Source organism: Megalopta genalis, chromosome 2, assembly GCF_051020955.1.
Source record: "Megalopta genalis isolate 19385.01 chromosome 2, iyMegGena1_principal, whole genome shotgun sequence".
Classification (NCBI taxonomy): domain Eukaryota; kingdom Metazoa; phylum Arthropoda; class Insecta; order Hymenoptera; family Halictidae; genus Megalopta; species Megalopta genalis.
Genome location: NC_135014.1, coordinates 39,210,483 through 39,236,435, shown reverse-complemented (window position 1 = coordinate 39,236,435; position 25,953 = coordinate 39,210,483). Strand labels below are relative to the sequence as shown.

Genomic DNA, 25,953 nt, shown 5'->3' with positions numbered 1-25,953 from the left:
TTTTACATAAAAATTTGCAGTTCCTAGTAAAGGAATTAAATGTAATTTACTTCCTTACAAATTAATGTCTAAAGTTATGAATTGGTATAAACATTTTAAGTATATTTATAATAATGGAATCTGCATATAATAACGTAACTTGTATCACTTCGAGTGTTTGATTTTCAAATTCACTTAAATCGTGAATTCAATTAAATACTTTTTATAAACGTTGATAACATTCCTTTCAAACGTAATAAACATTTAACTTTATCAACATCGGACTCCATTTATTTTACGTTCCAAGTTCGTGAAATATTTTCGCGAGCAGTAACTGGATTAAGATAACGAAATTCATGGAAGATCTTTGCTCTTAATTACCATCGGGACCGTAACTCGTGGGAGAGAGGCCTTAATTCACTGAAAAACTGCGGTCATAAAATATGTTCACAGAGGTGAACAACTTGCTGCTAAAATAACCTGTAATAAATGGAAAATAAAAATGAAATTTTAATTAGACTCGGTATATTAATTGTATACTTCAAGAAATACCGTTTAAATGACAATATAAACAGTATTTATATTTACTAGATAGTCTTATGCGAAAACGCACTTTCTGTTTTGGTTTAAATAAGAAACAAATAAATAATTTAACAAATTCTCCTGTATTTACTTTCGTTTATTTAAAGCACACAGAATCGATAGAACATTGAACACAATTTTACTGATATACTGCTATTTTGTTATCTGTATAACGCAACATTTTACAATTAAAACAAAATTATATGTAAATAATATATAATAATAGAAATAGAATAACGTTATACTCACACAAGTGGCGCAAATAATTATTCTTATACACTAAAAGTAAATTGACTCTTTAATTCTCACATAACTCACAACTTGATATTGATCATTTTTTATGATAATCAATTGTACAGAATATTACAAAATTATATGTCGGGGAAAATATCATAACGAATGCTAAATATTTTGAAATTTTAGGATATTATAAATGAATAAGAACGAGGTCGTATAAATAATAAAATGTATTTTAAATATTTCATAAAAAGTGTTACAGATGTTTATAAGTAAAAAATGCTTATTATAGACTTAATCAAGGCACTTGTATTTACAGAGTTCTACTCATTGTACTGTTTTGCATATCGAATAATTTACGATGTTTCGTTTCCGTTATCGCGTCAACTTATAATTAAGTCGGAGGCACGTCGGCATGACGTTGTTTAACGTTAATTCTTGTTTAATTAAATAAAGATTCATCAAGTACTTCGTGCTAACGCAAAATCTAATTGACATCGTCGAAATTAAATGGCAATAAAAATGATACGATGTACAAATAGGTATAAGGTAATAGCTTAAAATAATCAGCAAATCGACGCATGATTTATAACAATATTATACAGATTAAGTAAGTCGTTTCGTTTTACGTATGTACTGTTAATACTGAACTAATGAGAAGTAGACATTTGCACAAGTAGCTCGGTTTAATTTTATCCGTAACATTGTAGATGACACATTGACAGCCATGATATTCATGAGCAGTTGACACTAACGCCAAATAATTAAATTTATTCGTGTTAAACAATTACCTATAACTCTGAAAGCTCATCGTAATTTTGGAAGAGTAATTCTAAAAATATGGTTTTCTGAAATATTGGCGATCGACATATTAATTAAATGCTCTGAAGTACAAACTGATTTTCCTTGGCATGCGAATTTGATTCTTCAAACGGGTCGCTTTCACATGTACATATCAAACTTTCAACAGTTTAAGAATGTAATTGGAAAAAAACTAGACGAAAATTCGGAACTATCTACCTATGTTAATAAATACTTCGTTACGCTGTACGAATTATTTTCATAAAGAAGTGTACTATTCTGGTTTGAAATATATAAGCTGCGTCGTATACGTGTGTGACAAACATTATGATAATATTAATATAATGTAAAAAATAATACTATATTTATATAAATATGAAATTTCTAATATTAACGAATTGATAATGTTCGAAGTTGTCGGAATTGTTTGAAAAATGGTTAGTTAAAACTGTTGAAATATTTCAGTGAGCTGTTTAAATAACATGAGATATTCCTATTAAGTATTCCGAGACACAACAGGTCTATCACCTTCCTTTATTTTTAACGATGATGTAAATGGCAGTAACGATAAGATATTTATATATGCAACGAGTTCTATTTGTTACTTCCTTATTATACTGTGTAAGATAGTTAAAGAATACAACATCGTAGCAATCACGCCAACTTTATGATTAAACATGAAATCTGTGATTCCGCATAGACTGATGCAGAACGGAAGATGTCACGAGTTAAAAGTTCTTCCGCGTTTTTATTCAAGTTCTTGCGAATTATTTAATTATGACATGTAAAATAAGTCAAATGCGTTCGACTTTGTAACGAACGTTTGTATAATTTATGCTCGCTAAAGACATTCTGAAAATGTACAAACTGACTAGAATTGTAAAATTTTCTGTGGCAGCTTATATCTTTCAACGTGTTCCTTCTTCATGAAAACAATTACACACAATTTCGATGTCTATGCATATATACAGGTACCAAAATGCTACGTACGCATTGTATACAAATACAAAGATGAAAATTAATATCTGAAGTTGTTTCTGTCTTTATTAATGGACGACATCAGATACGGTTAGTAGCTATAAATAACGAAATGTTTCTTAAATATTTGTTAAAAACCACCTGGAGTAGAAAAAATAGTTTCGCCTCTTTGTTAAAATCGACTTAAATCCGGTTAAGGCACGTTTACATATTAATATCCTTTGATTTTGTTCCACAACGGCACACTCTCAACTCGTAGTCCGATGAGAAGCATTAGAATTATCTATTAATTGTACGCATAATTAACACAGTCCTCTTTTCTTCAGAAGAACATCGATGCAGTTCGAATTCCTCAAAGCGATCGAACATTATTCATTGAATTTGAGTTTTTCGTTTATTGCTTGCTTCGTTTATCATTAATATTATTATTATCATGATCATTATTATTATTAATATTATTATTATCATTACAAAAGGCACCTACCAACGAGAAATATGATATTAAAGATTACCGGCTTGCCTCCCTATTATGTACACACTTTACGAAATTCATAAAATATCATTTTCGAATTTTAATATTTCCCTAAAACAACTGTCCACTTAGAATAAGGTTGAGTCTGATACGAGAAATTCACGTGTTTTTTTTAACGTAGACATAACCCATATTTCGAAGATACTTCCATTATTTCTCTACTTAATTTGTTATTATTTAGTCAAACATTGAGCAATTTCTTCAGGAAACTTTTAGAGATTAAGAAAACATGATGAATTACGCGTAGAGATAAATTGCTGTAAATGGTCATGTCAGGTCCAGCCTTATTCGCAACGAACAGTATAGTCAACAAGATTTTAAATTAAAACGACAGTGATTACGAACACCACTCATCTCGATAATTCCAAGACACTTACAAAAATCGAATTCTCGTAGATGTCTTGAAATTGAATTGAATGTTCATTATCAGGTAGACCTTACAACTATACAGATTAAATTTTCAGCAGCCGAAGGTGAGCAAATGCACACCATGCACATGAACATGAGTTTCTATTAGGTCGAGTCAGAAATAATGTCCGTTGTTTTATGAGACATTTATTTTGTTTTTTTTTACTTTTTGTTTTTTTTCTTTACTTTATTTATTTTCTACCCTTATTTATTCGGTGGAAGCAAAAATCCGTTTGTCCCAGTGACTCATAACACGATCAAGTAGTTTTTACCTAGCTGCATCGGAAGTTATTTACGACTCGACCAAATATTTCAGTTAAAACTTTATTCAGAAAATGCAATGTTTTTCGATTTAGATGAGTAAAAATGCACAGGGATCCTGGAGATTCCGCAGATCATTCGAAATAATTTTTTCCTTAGCAAAAATGCCCTCCGCGAATTTATTAATGAGTTATTAACGGAAAACACGCACCAATCAAAGAGCGAATATATATATATATATATATATATATATATATATATATATATATCGCCCCGCCCCAAGATAAGTGCGACACCGCATTGGCTGCGTATCTTTCATTAATAATTTGTTAACAACGCCGCGGATAAAATTTTCGCAAAGGAAAAAGTTACTTCAAATCACCTCAGGGATCACCCCTCTTCAAAGGTTTATAACCTTGTAGATGTGAGTAAAAGTCACTATCTTTACTAGTTTTGTTCGAATGAAAAATTTTGCCCACCTCTGTCGCCAGGTCAATTTACTCGAATTGACCACTGCGAGATGAAAAACCAAATCAATTGTATCAGTACGTTCGATGCGAGAAACGATTTGACATGGAATAATGGCAATGACTTCCTGGATACGCAATCGGGAAGAAAAAACGGAAAGACGTCATAGGCAGTGCTGACTACCCTGAGCAAGTACTGTGTGCAGTAAGTACAGTTTGTCGTCGTCCTTGAAAACATCCGATTCCGACCGAAGTCGCGTTCAATTCTTCCTCCGTGCTTCTTGAGATCGACCCTGCGAGATTCCAGCTTTTGAGCGAATCTGTAACAGAGAAGACACACGTAAATCAACCTCAATTCATCATTGTAATTATATCGCTTGACGTGGCTTACTCGCGATGGTGATTTCTAATAATGACCTGTTAAGTATGACGATTATTCGGTTCTCTTCTGATCAATATTTAAGCGCTCATGTAAATGAAATATGAAACAGGTTTCGAGAATGATCGAGTTATTTACTTGAGATTAAACTCATTGGATTATTGATCGCATGCATTTATTCAATAACTTTAATACTACATATTAACTTCTACATATAACGACTTCTAAATTCTTAAATTTTTTTAATCTATCATTCAATCTTACTTTTAATGTATTTATTTATGAAAAAAGAAACAAGTTTTTTTGGTAGGTTTAACAAAAACTAGTAATATTTGGTCAGTTTTCGTTTGTTGTAAGTCGTCATTTTGTATCATTCCTAAATTTTGACAAGAGAAAAATCAAATTTTGCTTTGATTTAAATAAATATTAAATAGATTATACAAGAAATCTTCATGAAGAGTCTGACTCGTTGTTACAGTGCAAGGAATTGATGTATGAAACTGTAAAAGAAAGTAACAGAAGAAAGATAATCGAATGAGTAAGAACTTTCCCCAACACCTAATGGACTTTCTGTGAATGAAACGTAGCTACACAACCCTCAGAAATCTTCCCTTTGAAATTTATTTCCGAAATCAGTTTCTGTATACTTATGATTTCAGGACGCTTTGGGGGAAGTAACCAGCACAAGGGATGCTTCAGTATAATGCTGGGACATCGAGCCATCTGGCTATTGTGTTTCTCCCGTCGCGGAGATTTTTATTTACCTGGATTGGTAAGAATTAAATACGTAAACGGACAAATCTTGTGGGCACGACCCTGAAGATCGTGGGAAAAACCGCTGTCTTCCGGAAAAGAGCGGGAAAATTCCCGAAACTCCGTGACGAAAATGATATTGCTTACGTGAAACAGGTTTTTGTGCACGTAAAATATAGTCACTCATATAATATTTGGACACCTTGGGAACTTTTTCAATTCTTGACAATACGAATGTTCTTGACACATTACAGGAGCTAGTTTATTACACAATGTTTAAACAAATTATTGAAATTAAGAAAAAAAGTAAAAAGATGATTTTTTTTAACTTTTTTGTCAGAGCCTGGAACGAAAATTTAAACAATACATTTTGTAGCACCAGAAAGTCTGTATATCGACAGAAGTTAACCTTTGATTGTGAACGACAAATTAACGATCGCTCATGTTCGTCATCATTAAATTGCGAATTTTATGCATTTATGGTAAATATGGCCGAGTGGGATTTAAAATAATGAAAAGATTAAAAGAAATTAAAAATAGGTATTTAAAGGTATTTAAAGAAGAAAAATAATTGCACTTGGCTCTTATGCCTTGCGATTGATACAGACGATTTTCATTTACATTTATTTATCCGCAGTATAGTTACCACAAACTATAATATATTTACGTTATACACATCACATATTATATGATATCATAATTATGTAAATTTGATTTGTCTTACATTATGTCTTCTTAACTCTCCCGAATCGAAAAATCATCCAATTAAAATGTTAATGATACCTACCTTTTATATTTACCGCAAGAAATCGCCTGATTGGAAAAATAATTTTTTGCTCTACTTGAATTTCTATACAATAATCTTCAGAAATGCATAACAGATGACAGAAACATAATAATTACGTTACGTTTATTAAGTATACAATTTAGTCAAAATAAATAAAAACTTTCACTACCTAGCGTACACGCTTTTCATTAAATTTCTAAATCAGTTCATTCCTAGTCAATGACTATTATAGTTTGTTTCACATTCTCTTAATAGTTCTGCAGAGACAAGAAAAAAGAATTCATCATGTTTCTTCAACTGAAGGAACAAAATACCGACGTAAAAATAGATAAGTGGTTAAAATGATCGCCCGTTGTTCTTCTCCTTCGACTTGCTTCGTAACGAACAAAAAAATTTAAAGGACTGTCATGCTGGTAACCCGCATCCGTGCTATCTTATCAATAAACATTACCAGCATGGAAATGTGACTGCGTTCGCATCAACACTGACGCGCCAGTTCAGGATGATTATACGTACCGTAGATTAAACGTTTTCAGCACAAAACAAGAACACGAAGACTGGAATTTATCACGAGGCTATTAATATTATTGTGTGCCATTGTAAATGAATACTATAATTTTTTGAAATTACTGACGATATTTAGAGTTCCATGATTGTCTAAAGATACTAATAAATAATAATTATGTCGCCCAGTGCTAGCAATATTTATAATAACCATGTTACAATCGTCAGTTTCAAAACATTAATCCTTTAGCTGTGTATGACAAAGATATTCGTCATAAGCAGTCCTTATTTTCAAACAACGGTCTGAAATAAATTATTTCAAATACGTAGTTATTTTTTATATTTATTTCAAATAAAATCTGCCTAGGCCTGGTTGTAGGGACATTGCAAGTATTTATGTTGTAAAGTACACTCATTTGACTATTTCAATTATTATGAAACGTATTCGTACGGACATTTTAGAATAACTTTAAAACAGTTTGTAATAAAATGTGTGTAATATTTCTTGAAAACTAACCTAAACAGCTAAGAGGTTAATTATTTTGTAGAAGTAGTATCAAGTTGTGCTCTGTAAATATGTAGATTGCGGATAATAAACCTAATTTTAGAATCTTTTAATTTGGATCGATCGTCATTAATGTCTCCTTAATTACACTCGCAGACTATTCATATATTTACGATCATTCTACTCGAAAACTACTAAGTTTGTAAAAAATTATTATATAAAAAAAATTATTATTAATAATTATTATTATTTATTTTTTTAATAATTATTATTTATTATATAAATTATATTCTGGTAATGTAAAATTCGATTTACACTAAAAGTACCGAGGCCTAACTGCGATGAATTGTACAGTCGGTGTACAAAGCATTCGTTGTAACATTTTTATAATTTGGCCAAGCGATCTCAATTTTTTTAGGATGTCAGAGGGATTGGTGTACTAAACAGTGGCTGAAGATAGTTTACAAAATTTGCAATCGGTTTGCATGATGACAGAATTAAAAAATGGTGCTTTTTCAACTTTTTTATCTGAACCTACAGCGAAAATTAAAAAATTGGATTTTGTAAATTTCGGCAAGATTCGATTTACTTAAACTTCTTATTTAATACCTATAATTCTAAATTATGTGGCAAAATTCGATTTATTTTAATTTCTGCTACTTACAACTCTAATTTTAATAATTTTAAATTAAATTAATACTTATAATTCTAATTATACTCATTCTTAAACTTATTATAATATATACTTGAACAAAGAAATTACTTTAAAAATTTCTCATAGATTTGTAGAACATCAAGAATTGTAAAATAGAAAATCAGCCATTTTTACTGATTTGGTAGTTCTAGTATTAAGACAATATAATCAATATTGATATTATATTGATAATATAAAACAGTATAATTAATACTGATATTGTATTGATAGAAGACAATATAATTATTATTGATATTATATTGTGTAGAATGAACTGTAGAATGATGTTTATTCGTTTTGACAAAAGGCGAATCAATGTTGAAACAGTTCACACCGAACCTTTATGAAATAAACGCGTTTAAAATTTCGACTCTGAATAATAAATTTGTCGATCTATTTCCTACAATTTATAATATAAGACAATGTAATTAATATTGATAATATAAGACAATATAAAAAATAAACTAAATAATAAATATAATATATATAATATATATAATAATATATAATAATAAATATAAAATAAACTAAAATTATTTAAATTTGTTGTGTTTGCAATAGACAAAGAGCTATCAGCAGCTCTATTCGTGTAGAAATTGATAAGTAAAGTTGATTCGAATAGTTGAGAAAGTATATTACACAATAGTATATTATCACTTCGTTAAAGGTTACAGAAATTGTCAAATTTTCGAAAGTTTTACACGCGATAACATAAACCACTACGTATTAAATGAATTAACGCGATGATCGGTTAACGGTGAAACTTAATCGACCACATTTTTGTCCGACCAAGACGAACACACTGACACGATTTCGTTACACTTTCCTGCAACAGCATCCATTACGATCGTCCGTGTAACATTTGTAACTATCATTTACAAGTAAATGTAATCGCGTGCTGTATGTCACGTGTCCCGAAGAAAAATATGGCCGATTAACGGCAGGGTTAATGCGTCGCTGTACTTTTACCAACCTCGAGAAATTTCACTGGGCGCACGGAACGACACGAGATCATTAGTTAAGGAAGAAATTTTGTCATGTCGCTTCCGGCTTTTCGAGAAGTAATGGAGAATGATATTTTTAGTAATAATGTCGCCACAATATCGTAAATCACAAGCATTGCTCAATGTTTCTTCTTTTTTGACTGACGCAACACGCGCAAAAATCGCATAGTGTTCTATGAAAATCATTTAACTTTCTTAACATGGAACTTGTTCCAACAACCATTACACTATTATTTGAGAATCGAACTAACTTTTTATATGTATAAGTAGTTTTAAATGTGTTAGAAATCATAATTATTTGAACATTTGTAAAATATAAATGAACATTTGCGTAAACGAAATAAAAGACATGTTTACATTCATTTTTATCAAAAAGAATGCTTTAATACGCAAAATCAAATTTTTTGTTCATTCTGTGCTCTACATATAAGATGTAATAATCCAAGAAAATAGCAATAAACATGAAGTTTCGCATTGCTAGCAATAATAGAGCCAAGACGGATGTTGCCACAGGATATTATGATTTTTCTTAATTATATTAGCATCGATTATTTTCCTAATAATAGCTTAAGAGATACCTTAAAAGAGTATCTAGAGATGCTCCTTGGTAACTAATTCTGTTTGAATTGAACAGAATGAAACAGAAGTGATGTATTATTTATTACTAGACTGCGGATTTTTATATAAAATAAAATTGCAAGAAATAAAAATTAAATGGCAAATTCATTATTTCTTTAATCATTTTAACAAATTAAAATGAAATGAAAAGTAATTGACATTTTTAAATTAAAAATTCTTCATAGTGTTTCATAGTGCCTTTAAGATGGCACTATGTTGTTCATTTTATATTTCACGATCAATACAGAATATTATAAAATATAAATTTATTTCCTATTTTTGTAGATTACAATTTTAAATGTTATATCTGCATATGGCGTTTTGCGGAACTGAGGTTATGGCGTTCCCATGCAGAAAATGAAAAAATGTCGGGCGGTTAGGGAGCCACAAATAGAAATCATGCTTTCGTTAGAATCGTGCGCTACCCACGTGCCATGCAGCCATTCAGATATAATATTTGATGCATGTGCACGTATCGACTTGCAACTCGGCTGTCTGAAGGCTACCATAAGGCGCCCTGGAGTTTTCTTCAACATATGGGCAGCGAGCGAGTGTTCATCGAAAAAACTTCCAGACAATCATTTCAAACCTAAAAACTTCGTAAACGCTATTGCAACTTCGCGGACGTTGTGTATTTAAAGCGGTGTTCAATCGTTACAACAATTTTATGCATTCAATATCATTGAAATATAATTATACGAATATAATACGAATATAATAAGGGAGAATTGTAATGCAAAAAGTGGAGTGATTTTAAAATTACTCTTCGACATTGATGTCCAAACAATGATTACAACAAACAATTGTAAAAATAGTGATATGAATAGGTGACATATAAAATTGTGAAATTTAGTAATACATGATTCAAAACATGAAAAATTAGGGATTCTAATAAAGTACAAAAGGAAATAAATAATTTCGTTTCTGCACACTATGAAATACAGCTTTAGAAACAGTTGGAAATTAACTTATAACATAACAATGTTAACATAAATTCAAAACAGCGATACTAAAAAGAATCACACAAGTAGCAACAAAGAAGCATTTTAAATTGTTCATATATTCGTAACTTTGTTGAAACATTCATGAAGAGCATAAGTATTGAAGACAGACTTTCGTTGCCATGTGGCTAGCACTGCGATTAAGAAGTACGAGTGAACGACTACCATATGTCACATAGGAAACTGGAGAATAGGGCTCCACTTTAAAAATCGTTCTTATTTTTCGCTTTAATAGACCGGAATAAAATGAAATCGATGATCATACATTTTAATTCCATCTATCGACATACAAAATTTACAAAAATTTTTGGAACAACCTTGAAGGAATTGTGTACAACTGTCTCACACATTTAGATGTGATCATTATGATTCACAAAATTAATTAAATTTTAGGTAAAAATCTTAGATTTTCATAGATTTTGGTAGATATTGAAATTAATTTCTCATTATAGGATTATCAGTCCAATTAATGAGCACATCCTAATGAATGAACATTTTTGGTATTATAAGAAAAAATAACGCTTATCAAGTGTAACTGTTGTATGAATAACAAACGGAAATACTGTAGATCAGGTAAACTGTTCTGGATTTAAAGTTAAAATGGTTTTAAGTGCAAGGGATAAATTGTTCATTTACCGGACAGGTCGGCCTGCATAACTAGAGACACTTTCACATTCTCCTATACTAAATTCCTGCGCATCCTCGATTCTTTTAATGAAACGACAGTCGAAGAGAAATGAGCAACATGTGTACAATACTCGGGCACGTATGAACTTCCCTTTCTTTCATCCATTTCTCCTTTTATCCTGTTCAACTGGTTCGGCTTTAAAAGGAATTCTCTTTGTCAATCATACAAATTAAAATAATGTTCCGTTTCTGGCAATGCTCCGGCCACCTTTTTTAATGGGCGCACAGACGAGGATCGTTTCACAAGAAATTTCGGAATACCAGAAGCGTAGTTCCCGAAGAAAGTACCAATAAAAATGTACATCCTAGGGAGTAGCAAGTCTCACGCGAGACCGAACGAGCGACCGAGCAATTCTCGACAATTATAAAGTGAGGTCATCTACGAAATTTACGAGATGCGTCGCCGCGGCAAATTAATTTAATAAATTCGTTCCTTGGCTCCCGGTCACGTTGATATCGCCCTGTTTGCCGCGCGAACATCGCCGATGTGCTTCTTTCAATACTTTGCACTTATCCCCGCCTTATGTAATATTTCGAACGTATACTTCAATTAACCCTAAGAATGACTTCCCTATACTTTTCGGCATTAGTAACATTGTAGGGCTGCGTTGTATTATATAATTACAATTACGGTCGGTGCAGTAAATATCGCATGCGCATAAGCCGGTACGAAATCTTGTTAACCTTAGAAAAAAAAAAATATATATATATAATAATATAAAATATATATATAATAAATAAATATATATAAAATATATATATATATAGAATGTGTTAACAAGATTTCGTACCGGCTTATGCGCATGCAATATTTACTGCACCGACCGTAATTGTTACGATTAATATAAAAAACCGTCGTTCATAACAATTATATTTTGGTTCAAATGGTTTTAGTTATAAATGATAGTTATGTGTTATTAATGAGACAACTCTGTTTGGGTTAGTCATAAGCGGGACACATTAATGTTATAAGCAACATGAAAAAAGTCGTTGCATACACACTAAAAGAAGTGAAAAGTTTAATACGAACATAATAAGTGCGAACATGTGTTGTATGAGGCACATCTTTTTTTGCGTCTTTGTAAATTCATTGGCAATTTAGAGAGCGTCATTTTGCGCCAATAAAGAAATTGTATTTGTCACAACCTGTTTCAATCGCAAATGAAAGTACAAAAGATGACGAAAATATGTTCGGTTAATGGTAATTGTTATTTAGTATGTGAATCTAGTATGTACAATATATTTAGAATCTTGTAAATTAAAAATTGTGTGAAATAAAGGAGACTTTATACCGACAAGTAAATTAATACTGAAAAATGTAGAAATTAAATAAAAACGTATATAATCGAATTTAGAAACGTAAAAGCCACCTAATATTTTCATCCGATAAGCAGTAATATTGATTTGTTAACAATGTCTCGAACTCCACTATAAATCGAGTCGAATTTTTCTTTTGCACTTGTGGAAAAGAAAACCACAGAATATCATTGATTAACGTAAAACATTATAAATGACGTGGCGAGTAAGTTTGATAATCAGGATGTGTAGTTGTGTGAGAATAGGTGAAAGTAAATATTGTGGTACGATAGAGAATTTGGCGTGAGACTTGTATGAATGTCAATCAGAATGAAGGACGAGAGTAGTATGAGTGTGAGAGAGTGAACAAAAGTAGTGAGAGAACAAAGCGTAAGTGAGTGAGAACAAATTGTAAGAGAATGTAGAGTAGAGTAGAGTAGATAGATATATAGATAGATAGATAGATAGATAGATAGAGAGAGAGAGAGAGAAGAAGCGAGAGAGAGAGAGAGAGAGAGAGAAGAAGCGAGAGAGAGAGAGAGAGAGAGAAAGAGAAATAAGAAAGTAAAGAGTATTGTGAGAGCATCAATAAGAGTGTCGAGTAATTTGTTATTATATGTTTAAAACTTGATTACAAATAAATTATTAATTGTGCCGTAATCCATTCGCAGCACTAACCTAAATAGAATAAAGCCTGTTCACAGTACAAGCGACATATGTGTGATCCATAAGGAGGAAGCGGATCAATAGCGGGCAATTGGAGACCTAAAAGATTAAGGAAGGTCTAGAAGCGAGATATTTCGGGGAACCTAGCATATGGCAAAACGGTGAGCCACTTCCGTTTATGGCTGCCCACTTGCCTTTAATGTAGCGCCACACGCCGAAATGGATCGAGCCAGCGTGAACTTGAAATTTCTCTGTCACATGTTCTCCTGAACAACAACTTACTTCTTGAGCAGCAGTACAAGTACGCACTTGCATTTAATCTTATCGCGAGATAAAGACCGCAACCGTATACTTTAAGCAGTCCCCTCTACTTTGACGGCTTCAAAATACCGAATGGCCTATCTGGATGAAGCTTGATGCTTTCATGTATTAAAAATATATATCATATAGTAAAAATATATATCATATATTAAAAATATAATATAATCTCGATGCATTAAATACAAATTCAGAGAACCGACGCCGCTTTTGCTCTTGAAAAAGAACGACTCCCGTTTTCCTTGAGACGAGATTTTCCGAGCTGGTGAACACAGTACATCGAAAACCAATAAGCCGATTAACACCATACTTGGCAAACCTCTTCAGTAGCTGTTCATTGTCCGATTGTGAGCTACAGGTCTAAAATGCAGTGTAGGATTTTTCAGACATCCAAAATATTTATTAAACTAAAGATGAACAAAGTTAATTTTCTAAGGTAAAAAGTGATTTTTCCATTACATCTGCTGCCATTTCTACAAATGATAGAATTTTCTACAAATTTCATGCTGCACTTTCAACAGTACCTTCTAGGTAAAAAATAAAAGAAATTTTTTCTTTTCGAACATTCCATTTTTTGTCAGCGATGGCGTCAATCCAATAATGTACTAATAAAAACCTGTATTAAAAACAACGAATAATTCTGACATTTTCATTATTATGTTTAAAAAAGGATTGAAAATGAAGGTAAACGTTATGTCAGCATTATCTGTGAAAAACCGAAGCGCTTCACTTATTAATTATCTTTAAAAAATGTTCAAAGAGGTGGCACATTTCAAGATAGTCAAGACGATTTACCCTCTTGAGTAACCTTTTCGGTTAAAATGAAAAGATGACGTGGTAAGAGGTTAACACTCTTTTGTCTGTCGTACGGAATAATTACAGGCAGCCAAGTGTCACGTCGCCACGCACTTCGCAAAGTGGTTACAACGCGTAAAGTTTATTTTCGGGAGCGTCGCCGGTAGAGCACGTGTTCGAGAGGAAGCGCAGCGGTGAACACGAGTTTCCACTTGGCGACGCTTCCTCCGGAGTCCGGAGTAGTTGTCACGTGCGCCGTGGCGTTTCGATCAGCATCCCTGTTGCTCGTTTCACTCCACTTAAATTACTATGGGCTTCATCTATTAAGAATGTACGAGGACAACGAACAATTACACACTGCTCTTTTCTATTCTCGCTCATCCGGTTCGCCGATCGATCACTTTTCGAACAAAACTCGAATTATTGAATGAATTCATCCTTCAGAGATGAATTTTTTCTTCCAAAAATAACATAATTCGTATTATATAATCTTTGTGCATGCTGTTATTGATTAGAGTAAAAAATGATCAATTTTCTCGTAAGATAACACTATGGAACATCAGTCAATGAGAGACTTCGTTACGATTACAAGTTTACTACATTTTGATAGCGTTTGTAAATATTGAGAACATACAGCGCGTTAAAAGTTATACTACTAACCGAGAAGAGTAACAAATGTCCAATCAACATGGGTCCAAAAATCAATCTTTTCGACAGAAAATCGACCTTTGATATCTAAGAATATTCGACAACGTGAGTGAGTTCCTCTGCGAGACATGACACATCAGGAATACTTTCATAAATACAAACCTACTTTGCTGTAGGAAATTTCGTAGTAGGTAGTAGATTGTTGTATAGAGCGAAGAGGTCCAATAGAATGGCCTCCTCGATCTCCTGGTTTAAACCCATTAGATTTATTTTTCGAGAACCCTTAAAAACAATGGTCTAATCATCAACCATAATGAATATAAAAGAATTTCAATCAAACAGTACGAGGTTTGAGAGGAATACTTGCAGATATACGCCGATCAATGCTCCGTAGATGCAAACTTTCAATTGCAACAGAGGGAGAACATATAAAAAACTTACTGTGACAGAGAAGGTTCATAGATACAATGTTAGAAACTAATACAGAAACAAATAAAAGTCGATTTTCTGACGAAAAGCATTGATCTTTGAACTTATGTTGATTCTTTTTTTCCCTCGATGAGTACTATAAATCCTAAAAGTATTGAACTACTTTCTTTTAATACTCCGTGTATCAATATCAATTAGTGTATTCTATAACGAATGGATGATATAACGAACTAGTTTGTTATAGGATGGCCTATTATACACATAAACAATCACGAAATATGTCGTATATCAATATCAATTAGTGTATTCTATAATGAATTGATGATATAACGAACTAGTTTGTTATAGGATGGCCTATTATACACATAAACAATATGTCGAATGTTTCGTTCTTCAGCAATTTAGAATTAATAAAAAGGAAAGCGAATCTCACCGTTCTGATTAGACGTGCGTGAGGCGTTGCGTGTGTTGTTGGTGAACCATCTTAGTCTGCTCCTGTTCCCACCAGCTGACTACATCCATGAATTCACCGGACTCGGTGATCTCCTGTTTATAATACAGCGCGCCGGAAAAGGTTTCCGGGCTGGCTGCGAAAACGGTGGCTGCACCCTCCTCGCTGTCTCCGCCGCTGTACGGCGACAGGATTTGCGGCTCCAGGTTCTCCTCGTTCTGGCCGTAATACTCCGAAGGCGGAGATGCCACCGAGTTAGGCGAGAGTCGAGAGAAATTATGCGCGCTCGACCGGGTCCTCGACTCCAGGTTCTCCTCGTCTCCTACCGAAGAAGCGTAATAATCGTGCGGCGAGGGGACTGCTCTTCGATTTGGCGACAATCTGAAAAATCAAACAAAAGTTTCAATTCTGGACAGATACACTGGAACACTTGGATAGTCAAACAGTTACAGTAAATTCTCCCCAATTTTCCTTCAGCTGGTAAGCAAAAATGGGCAATTTAGGAAGAGGAGATACGATTATTTGAGCCTCGCGGCTCATTTTTATAGTTGCGAACAATTAGTTGCCAACAATTATAAAAACGAAGTGCAAGACTCGAACAATCGTAACTCCTTTTCCTAAAGAAGATTAGGGAGACATTTGTGAGCATACAAAATCCAAACACACCAAACATAATGTAATGCAATGTTTATTACAGAGATATATTTTTTGCTGATGATGCACGGTTTAAAGAGATAAAAGTAGCCCTTCAAGTAATTTCAATATTTTCTTTTTCGCGAAATATGTCAAAAACAATAAACATGTTGCAACAAAAATTGCACTTTCTTATTGTGTCTACCGAACTGTGCAGACAGTTTTTATAACCAAAAATATAAAATCTAACATTGAATTGAAACGATGCAATGTTTGTTTCAACATTTTTTTAATACTAAACCTATAGAGCAGTAAGAGCGACATGCGTTGCCGTAGAATAATGATAAGATTGAATTTACTTAGACTTTTCGCCATATTTATCGTAATACATGCTTGAATTATTATAACAAATTTCTTGATCCCTTTCCTAGAAAAAAATCGTACAATTCCAACAATTTTAAAATAAAACTTGTGACCGATCATTCTGTTATAGTATGGTTTAGTGTTAACATTTGCTGTTCTTGAGATATTTCACGAAAAAGGGGAACATAAAAATTGTTTCTAACACTGTTCTCATCCCTCCCAACCGTGTACGATTGCCAAAAATATATACAATTGTATCGTGCACAGTGTACTCGACTTATGTGCAACGTTTCATAATTTTTGAATGTTACAGGTTCACAAACGTCCCTGTTGGTTATCAGATTCCATCTTCATTTCTACATTAAATCGTTTTGTATAAGTTTCGCGTCAGACAGAACCGATTGCACGTGAAATGCATTCGGACAGAAGAGAATTCCGATATCGAAGCTCCGACTAATGTAGGTTCCACTGCATACGGCAGACCTGAATTTCTGTGAGCCAACATCTGCCGCGGCGAATTTACCTAGACTGTTTCTGCTTCCTGTTGTCCTCGTCCTCGTCCAGCTGCTCGCTGTTATCCTCATCGCCTGCGAGTACGTCGTCCTCGAGGATCAATCTCTCCCCGGATCCGTTGTGACTGGAGGAAATGACGCTGCTCGTGGGCGAAGGTACACACTGACCGACGCCGACAGAACTGTCGTATTCAACGCCGTCAGCTTCCGCCAGCAGCCTCTGAAGCCCCCTGATGTACTCGACGGCCATTCTCAAGGTCTCCACCTTCGACAGCTTCTTCCCCCTGTCTCCGTAACCTGCAGCGATGTGGCTTGGTATGTGTTGTCTCAGCGTTGCGAACCCGTTGTTCACTTGCTTCACGCGATTCCTCTCGCGAGCGTTCCTCCTCGCGACTGCGACCGGCGGCGGTTGCCCATTTTTCCCGTGTTTTTTCAATCTGGATGGGTCGTAAGGCGGCAGAACTGAGTTCGAGTTCATGTTGCTGGTGTTGTTGTTGTTCTTGGGAACAACCAGGTGAGTCTGGTTGCCGATTATGTTACTCTCGTTGTCCTGCAGAGTCCTCAGAAGCATCACTTGTTCCTGGTCGCTGCCGTTCAGTTGCACTCGGTTGCAAAACACCGTGACACCCATGGTCGTCATCGTGATTCGTTTATCGCGGCGTCGGAGGGCCGGGAACACATTCAAAGGTTCACCCAGCGAACGATATTCGACATAAAATGGTTCTTCTTAAAATCTAGTGCCTTCTACCCGCGAAAGCTATGGAAGAAGCTAGTAACGTGAGAATGGTAACGAGTCGATGGGTAGTTTATCGACTCTAATGCTTTTCGAGGACGAGTTTAATTGACGGAATTATAAATAACACGCTCTTCCCTTGATCATCGCGGCTATAGTCGACACAGACGTTTGGTCGACTGTTCGATTTCACGCTTGTATCTGGGTCAGAGGATCTATCGATCGTGTAGAACGACCGTTTCTAAGATTGTTCTTATTATCCTACAATAACGACGCGCTTCGAAAAATATATTCAGCAAAGGCTGATTCTTTGGGAGACTATGAAAACGTTCTCATAAAATCGGGAACAACGTGTCGTCGACAAACCTGTCGTCGATCGGTTTCATTCAATCGGCGTCGTTCAAGCTTCAGCCGACGGGCGACTGTTGAAACGCATGATAGATTTTAAGTTCCAATGGGCCACGGCTTCTGTACCAAACGACGAAGCTGCTGACCCGAACCAAGATCCAATTGTCTCGCTGCCGGTTAAGACTTAAGTAAAGCATGAGGTCACCGTCTATTCTCCTCCACTCGGTCGTCGACTTCGCTGGAAGTTGTTCTTCAGAATTTCTTCGAATTACCGCCGGTTTCGCGATCGTAATTGTTAATGCGGTCGAACGGCGCCGGTGGTCGAAACTTTAACAAATTCCCGCCGCGACACGGCTCGGTCGAAGCGATATCACACACGCTCCTCGACGGATATACACGTATTCGGCGTATAAAAGCACCAGATGAAAGCACACGAACAATTCTAAGTAGAAGATTCAAACGACCTTAATGATCTGTAACGACACAAACAAACGTCGTTCACGTCTTAGCACTATTATTAAGGCACTTGCAACCAATTTCCTTCGTACGTCTAAGGTCACTCGCTGGTCGAGTATAAGGCACAAATCTATTACGGCTCACGAGCGACCAAGCTGTCCGAGATCGTTACCATTGAGCCGAGTCGCACGAAAGTTTCCGCAGAGGCAAACGTCACACTGTCACAGTACGTCCGTTCACATCGAGCGAGACGAGATTACCGATATCTGCTATCGATCGGAGAGGTGTTCTTCAAACAGGAGCCGTGCCGGGTTTCGCATCGTGACGATCCCGAACGGAAACGTCGGAAACTATGGTTCGCCGTGAACTATGGGCGATATGTCATCGGATGCTGGAGCGAAAGAAGAAGGACGAAAGGTGAGCACGGGTCGATGGTGGGGGTAAGCACGCGCCGCGGCCGGTGACGCGACAAAGGATCGAACAATGCGAGATCGACGATTTCGAGGCGGGATTTCCACGAGTTTTCATTCAATTTCTTCGTCCAGCGTTCGGGTTGATTTCCAAGGTTCGCCGTGGTCCATTTGCTCGTTGGTCCGATCGCACTTGGAAACCGCGCGCGGATCGTCGACAACACCACCGGTCCTCCTCGATTTCGAATTCCTTCGCGCTATCGGGCCCTTTTGCGACACCTGAACCGATCGACGTGTATCTCGGTCACTTTTTCACGGAACTTCTCCCGAGGAATGCCTGCAGCTCGTGATCAGACCTCCGTGCTACGCACCGCATGGCGTCCGCGTTCAGAATGAGCGCGGACATCCGATAGATGGGTTACGTTTCAGCATTTTGCCGCAGTATAGAGTGACGAGGGGCTGGTTCGAGGGGGCACAGGGGGAATTAGGACCTACGAGGGACAGAAACCGACAGAAAGAGAAGAGGAGCGAGTAAGACGAAGGGTGGAATGAGAAAGAGGGAGAGAGAGAGTGGAGAAAGAGAGAGAGAGAGAGAGAGAGAGAGAGAGAGAGAGGGAGAAGGAGGGAGAAACGGAAAGGGAGACGCGTGTTGTGTGAAGAGGAAAAGGTGGTGGGGATTTTGAGCACGCGCCGCAGCCCCCTCGTTTCTTCTCCCCCGGAACTGAAAAGGGGGACCTAACCATGCACCATATGCTGAGGGGAGCGTGTGCCAGTTGCGTATATGCGAGCGCGCACGCGCGAACGCGCGCACGCTTACTTTATGCACGGAATCCATCGGCGGCCAATGTTTCACGAGCAATTATTGTTGAAAGTCCTTTATTGCACAGGCTGCCACGTTTATGGCAAATTTATGGAGCACGCTTTAACCCTGCTACAACGATCTCCGAGTCTTGTCTATTCCCTTTATGCAACCCCGTTGCCTCCCTCCGGGTCCTTTCAGAACCGAGTATCCTTTCTTCTCAGTATTATTTCTTCGGTAGCACTATGATTTTCAATGATTTGGTGACTTAGTCGAGTTCATAATTTGTTAACCAGTTAGTTGCTTTGGACGAGCATACTTCGTCGTTTTTTCATAATGAGTATACTCGTCAATAACAGTTAACTGGTTAAGAAAGCACGTTAGTTATTTTATAGCCTTTAATGAAACATATGAAAATTTGAATAAATTGTCATAATAAAAACATTCATGTTTTAAAACTGACACCTATTTAGAAAAAAATGTATTATTTACGAGAACTGTATCTTATTTACAAGAACTGTCTTTTATTTAGGAGAACTGTACTTTATTTATAAAAACGGTCCTTTATTTATAAGACCGGTCTATTAATTATAAGAACAGCCCTTTGTTTGTAAGAACGATTATTAAAAACAAGTTTAATTGTTTTCATGTTTTTTTGTATTTTAAACGCCTTCGTCATGTTTGTAACACTCTCTTCCAATTTATTGTAATTAGTTTAAAATAGGTCTATACATTGACATAAACCTATCGTAAGTAATAAAAATAATAAAAGATTTATTAAAAGATCTAAAAAAAAATTTATTTTTCATGCAATAGAAATGCAACTTAATCTTCAATTGTGTATTCTTTATAAGGAAACGTTGTGAAAAATTAAGTACATAACATTAAAAATGACTATAAACAGAAAATGCGGTATCACAAATATATCAAATTAATTTATTTAGAATGTCACTCACAGGACTTATAATACTGAAACAAGTTTAATCCTTGAATCAAATTTGCGATTGCTGGTTTCGATATTTTATTGTAACATTAAATCCCTATAATCTTCCTTTTTCATATTTTTTTGTATTTGCTGTACCTTCTTCGAGCATGTAGCGCTATCTTCCAATTTATCTTAACTACTTTAAAATAGATCTATACGTGAACCTATCGACTATAAAAGAAGATTTATTTTCCAAGCATCTCGTGTGCAATGCGCAAAGGCTTGTACTCGAAGGATCCAAAAGTTCTCCTTTTCTTAAAATTGGTAGAAATCAACGACCATAGATCGGATCGTTAGTATTTAAGAACTCTGGTTATGGCGTAATCTGGTGCTTGTGTCAATCGCAGATTATGCAGATGATCCTTAAAGCACTTAAGCCTGAGAATCGTATTTTCTGATCTGTATTTTCCAAAGCACCTACTCGAGTTTGCATTTCACGTTTACCTCCCTGAATAGTTTTTCAGCCAGTAAAAGGATTACTTCGTTGATCCGATTCTTTATGTCCCTTTGTACGTTTTGTTAACATCAGTTACGTCTAACGGGAGAACAATATTTTTCAACGCATCTGCCGTTTTCAACGATTTCACAATGATCGAGATTCGGATCGGATTAAAAGATACTATTTACTTGCGTTTACAGATTAACTAACTGTGTTCCCAGTGAAGTATAGATTCGTTAGACAGTAGTGAAGCGTGATTACAAGACTGCGAATTTTTATGCAAAATAACAATTGTTCGCATGAATTATAAACAACGAAGGTTAAACAAAGATGCATAGTATTAATAAATTAAAAATAGCGTAACAAGATTTTTAAATTCTTCTGATAAATTCATTGGTCATTGAAAGATATTTTTTTTCTTAATTATTTTTATAGGTTGGGGCTAATATGACAATCCCATTAAATTCTTAAAATGTTTCTATTGTTTTTTATAAGAATATTTCCTTATCAGTGAAAAATTAAGGAAACTATACATATAAGAATATTAATTACTGATCTGTTTATTTGAACAAACAGATATATTAATAACTTATTAAATGATTTTGTATCTGCATTAATACCAGTTTCAAAACACTGTTTAACCACGATTGTGATTTTTCTGACAAGTTTTGCCAACAAAATTTCGGAAGTTGATTCACAATTTTTTATATTCCTCATAATTTTTTAATTCATTCGACGTGAAGCACATTCCAATTGTGAAATATGTTTAAAGATTTCCTACGATCTTTTATAGTTTATTTCACATTTGACTTTACTCTGATATTTTCCACATGAATTATAAATACATAAAGCTTGAAATAAATTGTCTTCTAGTGAAGTAAGAATTCAAGAGTTTATAGACCTGTTTTATTCACTCTTCAGCATATAGTTTCAGCGATATACCTACAACGTGCACTTTGTAAAACTTCCTTCTTTACTCGTAGTTCTGTGGTACGTGGCAGACAGGACAGGAAAAACGACATACAGTTCAGCGCGGAAGTTTCGAGTTTCGGGGCGGTGCACTTGTGTAGATCGATAATGTTCTAGGTTCAAATAAAAATTTCTGGCACGGATAAATTTTTCTCCATATTCAACAAAATATCACGTACAAATTTTATTAATGTTCATTTTTTATTATGATATACATCATGCTTGAACATCGTAAAATGTGTTTACATACTTTAATATGAAGTTACTAAAGGCGATTTTTAGGTTTCATAAATAAACAACTCAACTATAATTTGTTCAAATTGTTTAATTTTATATTGATCAGAACTGTAGCATGAACCTTTTCAAAACGTACATTTCTATTACGAACACTTTCAATACAGTTGTCAAAGGTTATATTTGTTAAACAAGATGTAACTTGTTTCAAGTTTTGATTTCGTGGATCGTATTAATTTAGTTTTGACAAAGCTTGCACGGTATACATACATATACTTAATATAACACAATAAAAAACATAAATTGTAGATACAAACATTACACATTGAACGACAACGAACAAACACAATATTGATAACGAAGACGACGTGTAAATAATAATCTACAATCGAGACGATACGATACATTGATTATACAATAATCAAACGTTGCAACGAATTGCAGCTAACGAGTTTCTATGACAAAATCTCGATAGATTCGATAATATCAATCATCGCATTAAATTTTCTGATATTCATTATAAGAAGATGGTTCCCATTCGTTATACGTTATTCGCAGAAAAAATACCATCAAACGAGCTTTCTCATAATTTGTTTAAGTACGTTACTGTCGTGCTTGAGCCGCAGGAACGCAGGGTTCGGACGGATTTGGCCTAGATCTAGTTTATATTCTGTATACCTAAGCCTGAGAGCGACCCAACCCTACATAATAGGGGGGCACGATTCAATTTATAGCGTGAAATATACGGACAACACGCAATCCCTTACGGTTCTCATTATAATAATAATTTGCGACCGGATTTTACCATTAGAATTCAGGCTGGTCCTGTTTGTGCATTTGAAAATCAATCCTTCCTGCCAAACAATGTATCAATTTGAAATACTTGCATTCGGTGGACTGAACTTTTTTTTGAAATGAAAGAATCCTTTTAAATGCCACGGCGTTCCATAAAATTATACACTTCATCTTTTATGGAGGAACGTAGTTCCCCTAAGTTTTGCGATTCTCAAGTTTTCGTGGTGTACTATGTTTACTAAAATATTTCTATTGTATTTATACATACATTTTTAATTTAACAACATCTTAACAATTCGTTAGAAAGTAGATTTTAATAAGATTGTTTGCAAGGTTTCTTATGTACGTGATTGTATGTGTACCATGCATGGTTTTGTTTCAGCGTTATGTTAACGTTTAGTATGCATTTATGACAATAATGGATTATGTGGAATATTATAATAGTCAATATTTTAGAAGAATTCGAAGATACCATTGTATTATTTGTAACTTTTTTGTAAAGGTTAATAGAGAAATAAATAAATCTCTGTGCTAATAGATTTCTTGCATAAAGATGTGCACTCTATAATTCAATTTCACATTTTAGTTATACTGTACTGAAAACTTTACGATTTTATTTTACAATGCTACCAAAATTTAAGTAACCAATAAGATTCATTAATAAAGGAAAGTATCAAAATAAACAACATAAATGTAAAGATTATGTTCATGACGTGTAAAAAAAGAGCACAAAAGTTACTACAGAATTAAAAATACAACAGTATAAGTGATATATAAAAATAAAATACTATACAATAATGAAACAAAAATGTACGATAGGTCCTTAAATAATTACGTAGAAATCACAGAAGATTTAATATTTCTACAACTTTTTATGAATTTAGAATGTCCTTGAAATTACAATTACATATATTTTCAATTATTTATTTAATAGAATATTTGATTCAAGTATCCATAATAATGTTTATGGTAATTTCAAATTTACATTAATACGAAATCTGATTAAAATATCAGATTTTTCAAAATTATAAAGCCATGTTGGTGATTTTCATTGTCAAATAAATTAATTCAAATGTACGATGCAATAAAAGTGATATAAAATTAACGAATACATCTTCACCGTTTTATGCCATACTATAATTGATCAGACGTCGATGTTTATTCGGATTTAATTAATTTTAGCGCACTCCGTTCAGCAACAAACTTCACACCAATAAAAACATCGACTTTACCGGTCGCGATTCGTAAGTTTACGAGATGACTTAATACTACACTTTATTTATATTGTTTCACGTCTGAATCGTACGATCAGGTCCGGGCCACGCAATCACATCGATAAACTTCGATAAAATCGCGGACCCACAATGGCGTCGATAAAGCCGCATAACATGTTGGTCCAGCAACGACAAACAAAATGAAACATTTCTAAAGGCTCGACTAATTCTTGCCACCATGGACGTTGAACACCGCGCTGCAGCGCCGGCGAAAAAAAATATTCTCACAGGCAACAGTCGAGTAAAAAAGGGTCTTTCGATAAATTATTATCATCCGGATTTACGTATCCAGACAAACAAACTCGAGAATCCGATCGGAGTTACGGAGCTAAGGCCTCGTTCACACCACGTTATATATTATGGAATTTCGGTATTATCTGCGGAGTATCGATACGATTATTTGGCCGTTCCGAGTTTGAGAACTTTATATGCATGTACCATCGGGCTTATTCAGCTCGCACGAAAACATACCGAGCCCCGGAACATCTCCTGGCTTCCACCGACAATGCCACCGTAGCTTTTTAAAATTCGTCCGCGTGCATAATCCTCAGAAAGTGCGGCGAGGTTCCTCGTTTTTCCCTCCTGCGACCGATCCGACTCGAGATTAAAGATTCTCTATTGGATCCGTCACTATACTGGGTGATTGGAAAAACCGCAGCAACACCGTGCAACCGTGTTTCCGACGAAAATTTAAGGATAAACTATTAGATTGCCCCGTAAAATTTCGTTCTCGACTAATGCAAGCAATCCGAATTCATGATTACTTTTTTGAACTAATGGAGATTTTTTGTAAATTATTGAATAAATGAAATGTAGGAGATGAAGAAATGCTACCGGCAAAGCGATCAAATACGTTCGTGTACACTCACGTTGCCCAGCAACACCAGAATCGCAAATTATGAAAAGAACTTTTAGGACAATCTAGTATTATGGAAATTGAAGCCAATCTCCTGTGACCACATCTTTCTGATTAATACAGTAAAATTAGCACAGTAGAAATAATGGCGAGATCATGAACGTTCAGATCATAGAATATTTATTTAAATATAGTATTAGATTAAATTCTTACTGCTTGTTGGAATAAATACTGTTCAAATAAATTAATTGTTTTAGATTAAATGATTCACATGTGAAATGTGTTTGAGATTCTACGATATTCAAACATTTCATCTGTATTTCTATCTTATTGTATAATCTTTCTTGCATAAGCTGATTCTGAATTT

General features: G+C 34.7%; 1 protein-coding gene and 1 long non-coding RNA gene across 3 annotated transcripts; one reads left to right on the top strand and one right to left on the bottom strand.

Annotated features, from left to right (window-relative positions):
• Window positions 1–1,010: 1,010 nt before the first annotated feature.
• LOC117219473 (uncharacterized) lies at window positions 1,011–18,696 on the bottom strand. Its single transcript, XM_033468647.2, has 3 exons — window positions 17,300–18,696; window positions 15,763–16,161; window positions 1,011–4,565 (listed from the first exon to the last, which is right to left on the bottom strand). The coding sequence occupies exons 1-2, from the start codon at window positions 17,926–17,928 to the stop codon at window positions 15,771–15,773; spliced, it is 1,020 nt and encodes a 339-aa protein (XP_033324538.1). The 5' UTR covers window positions 17,929–18,696; the 3' UTR covers window positions 1,011–4,565; window positions 15,763–15,770.
• Window positions 18,697–19,102: 406 nt separating this feature from the next.
• On the top strand, window positions 19,103–20,678 carry LOC117219474 (uncharacterized). 2 transcript variants are annotated; one of them, XR_004490030.2, is made up of 2 exons: window positions 19,103–19,242; window positions 19,665–20,678. It is a non-coding gene; the product is annotated as an uncharacterized LOC117219474 (long non-coding RNA). The 2 variants fall into 2 exon arrangements; XR_013032825.1 differs by having other exon boundaries at window positions 19,110–19,242; window positions 19,371–20,678.
• The last annotated feature ends 5,275 nt before the right edge of the window (window positions 20,679–25,953 follow it).

Coding starts and splice junctions, on each gene's coding strand:
- LOC117219473 (XM_033468647.2), bottom strand. CDS start 17,928: ATGACGACCATGGGTGTCACGGTGTTTTGCAACCGAGTGCAACTGAAC. Junction 16,162..17,299: donor AGGAAGCAGAAACAGTCTAG/GTAAATTCGCCG, acceptor TTGATTTTTCAG/ATTGTCGCCAAATCGAAGAG.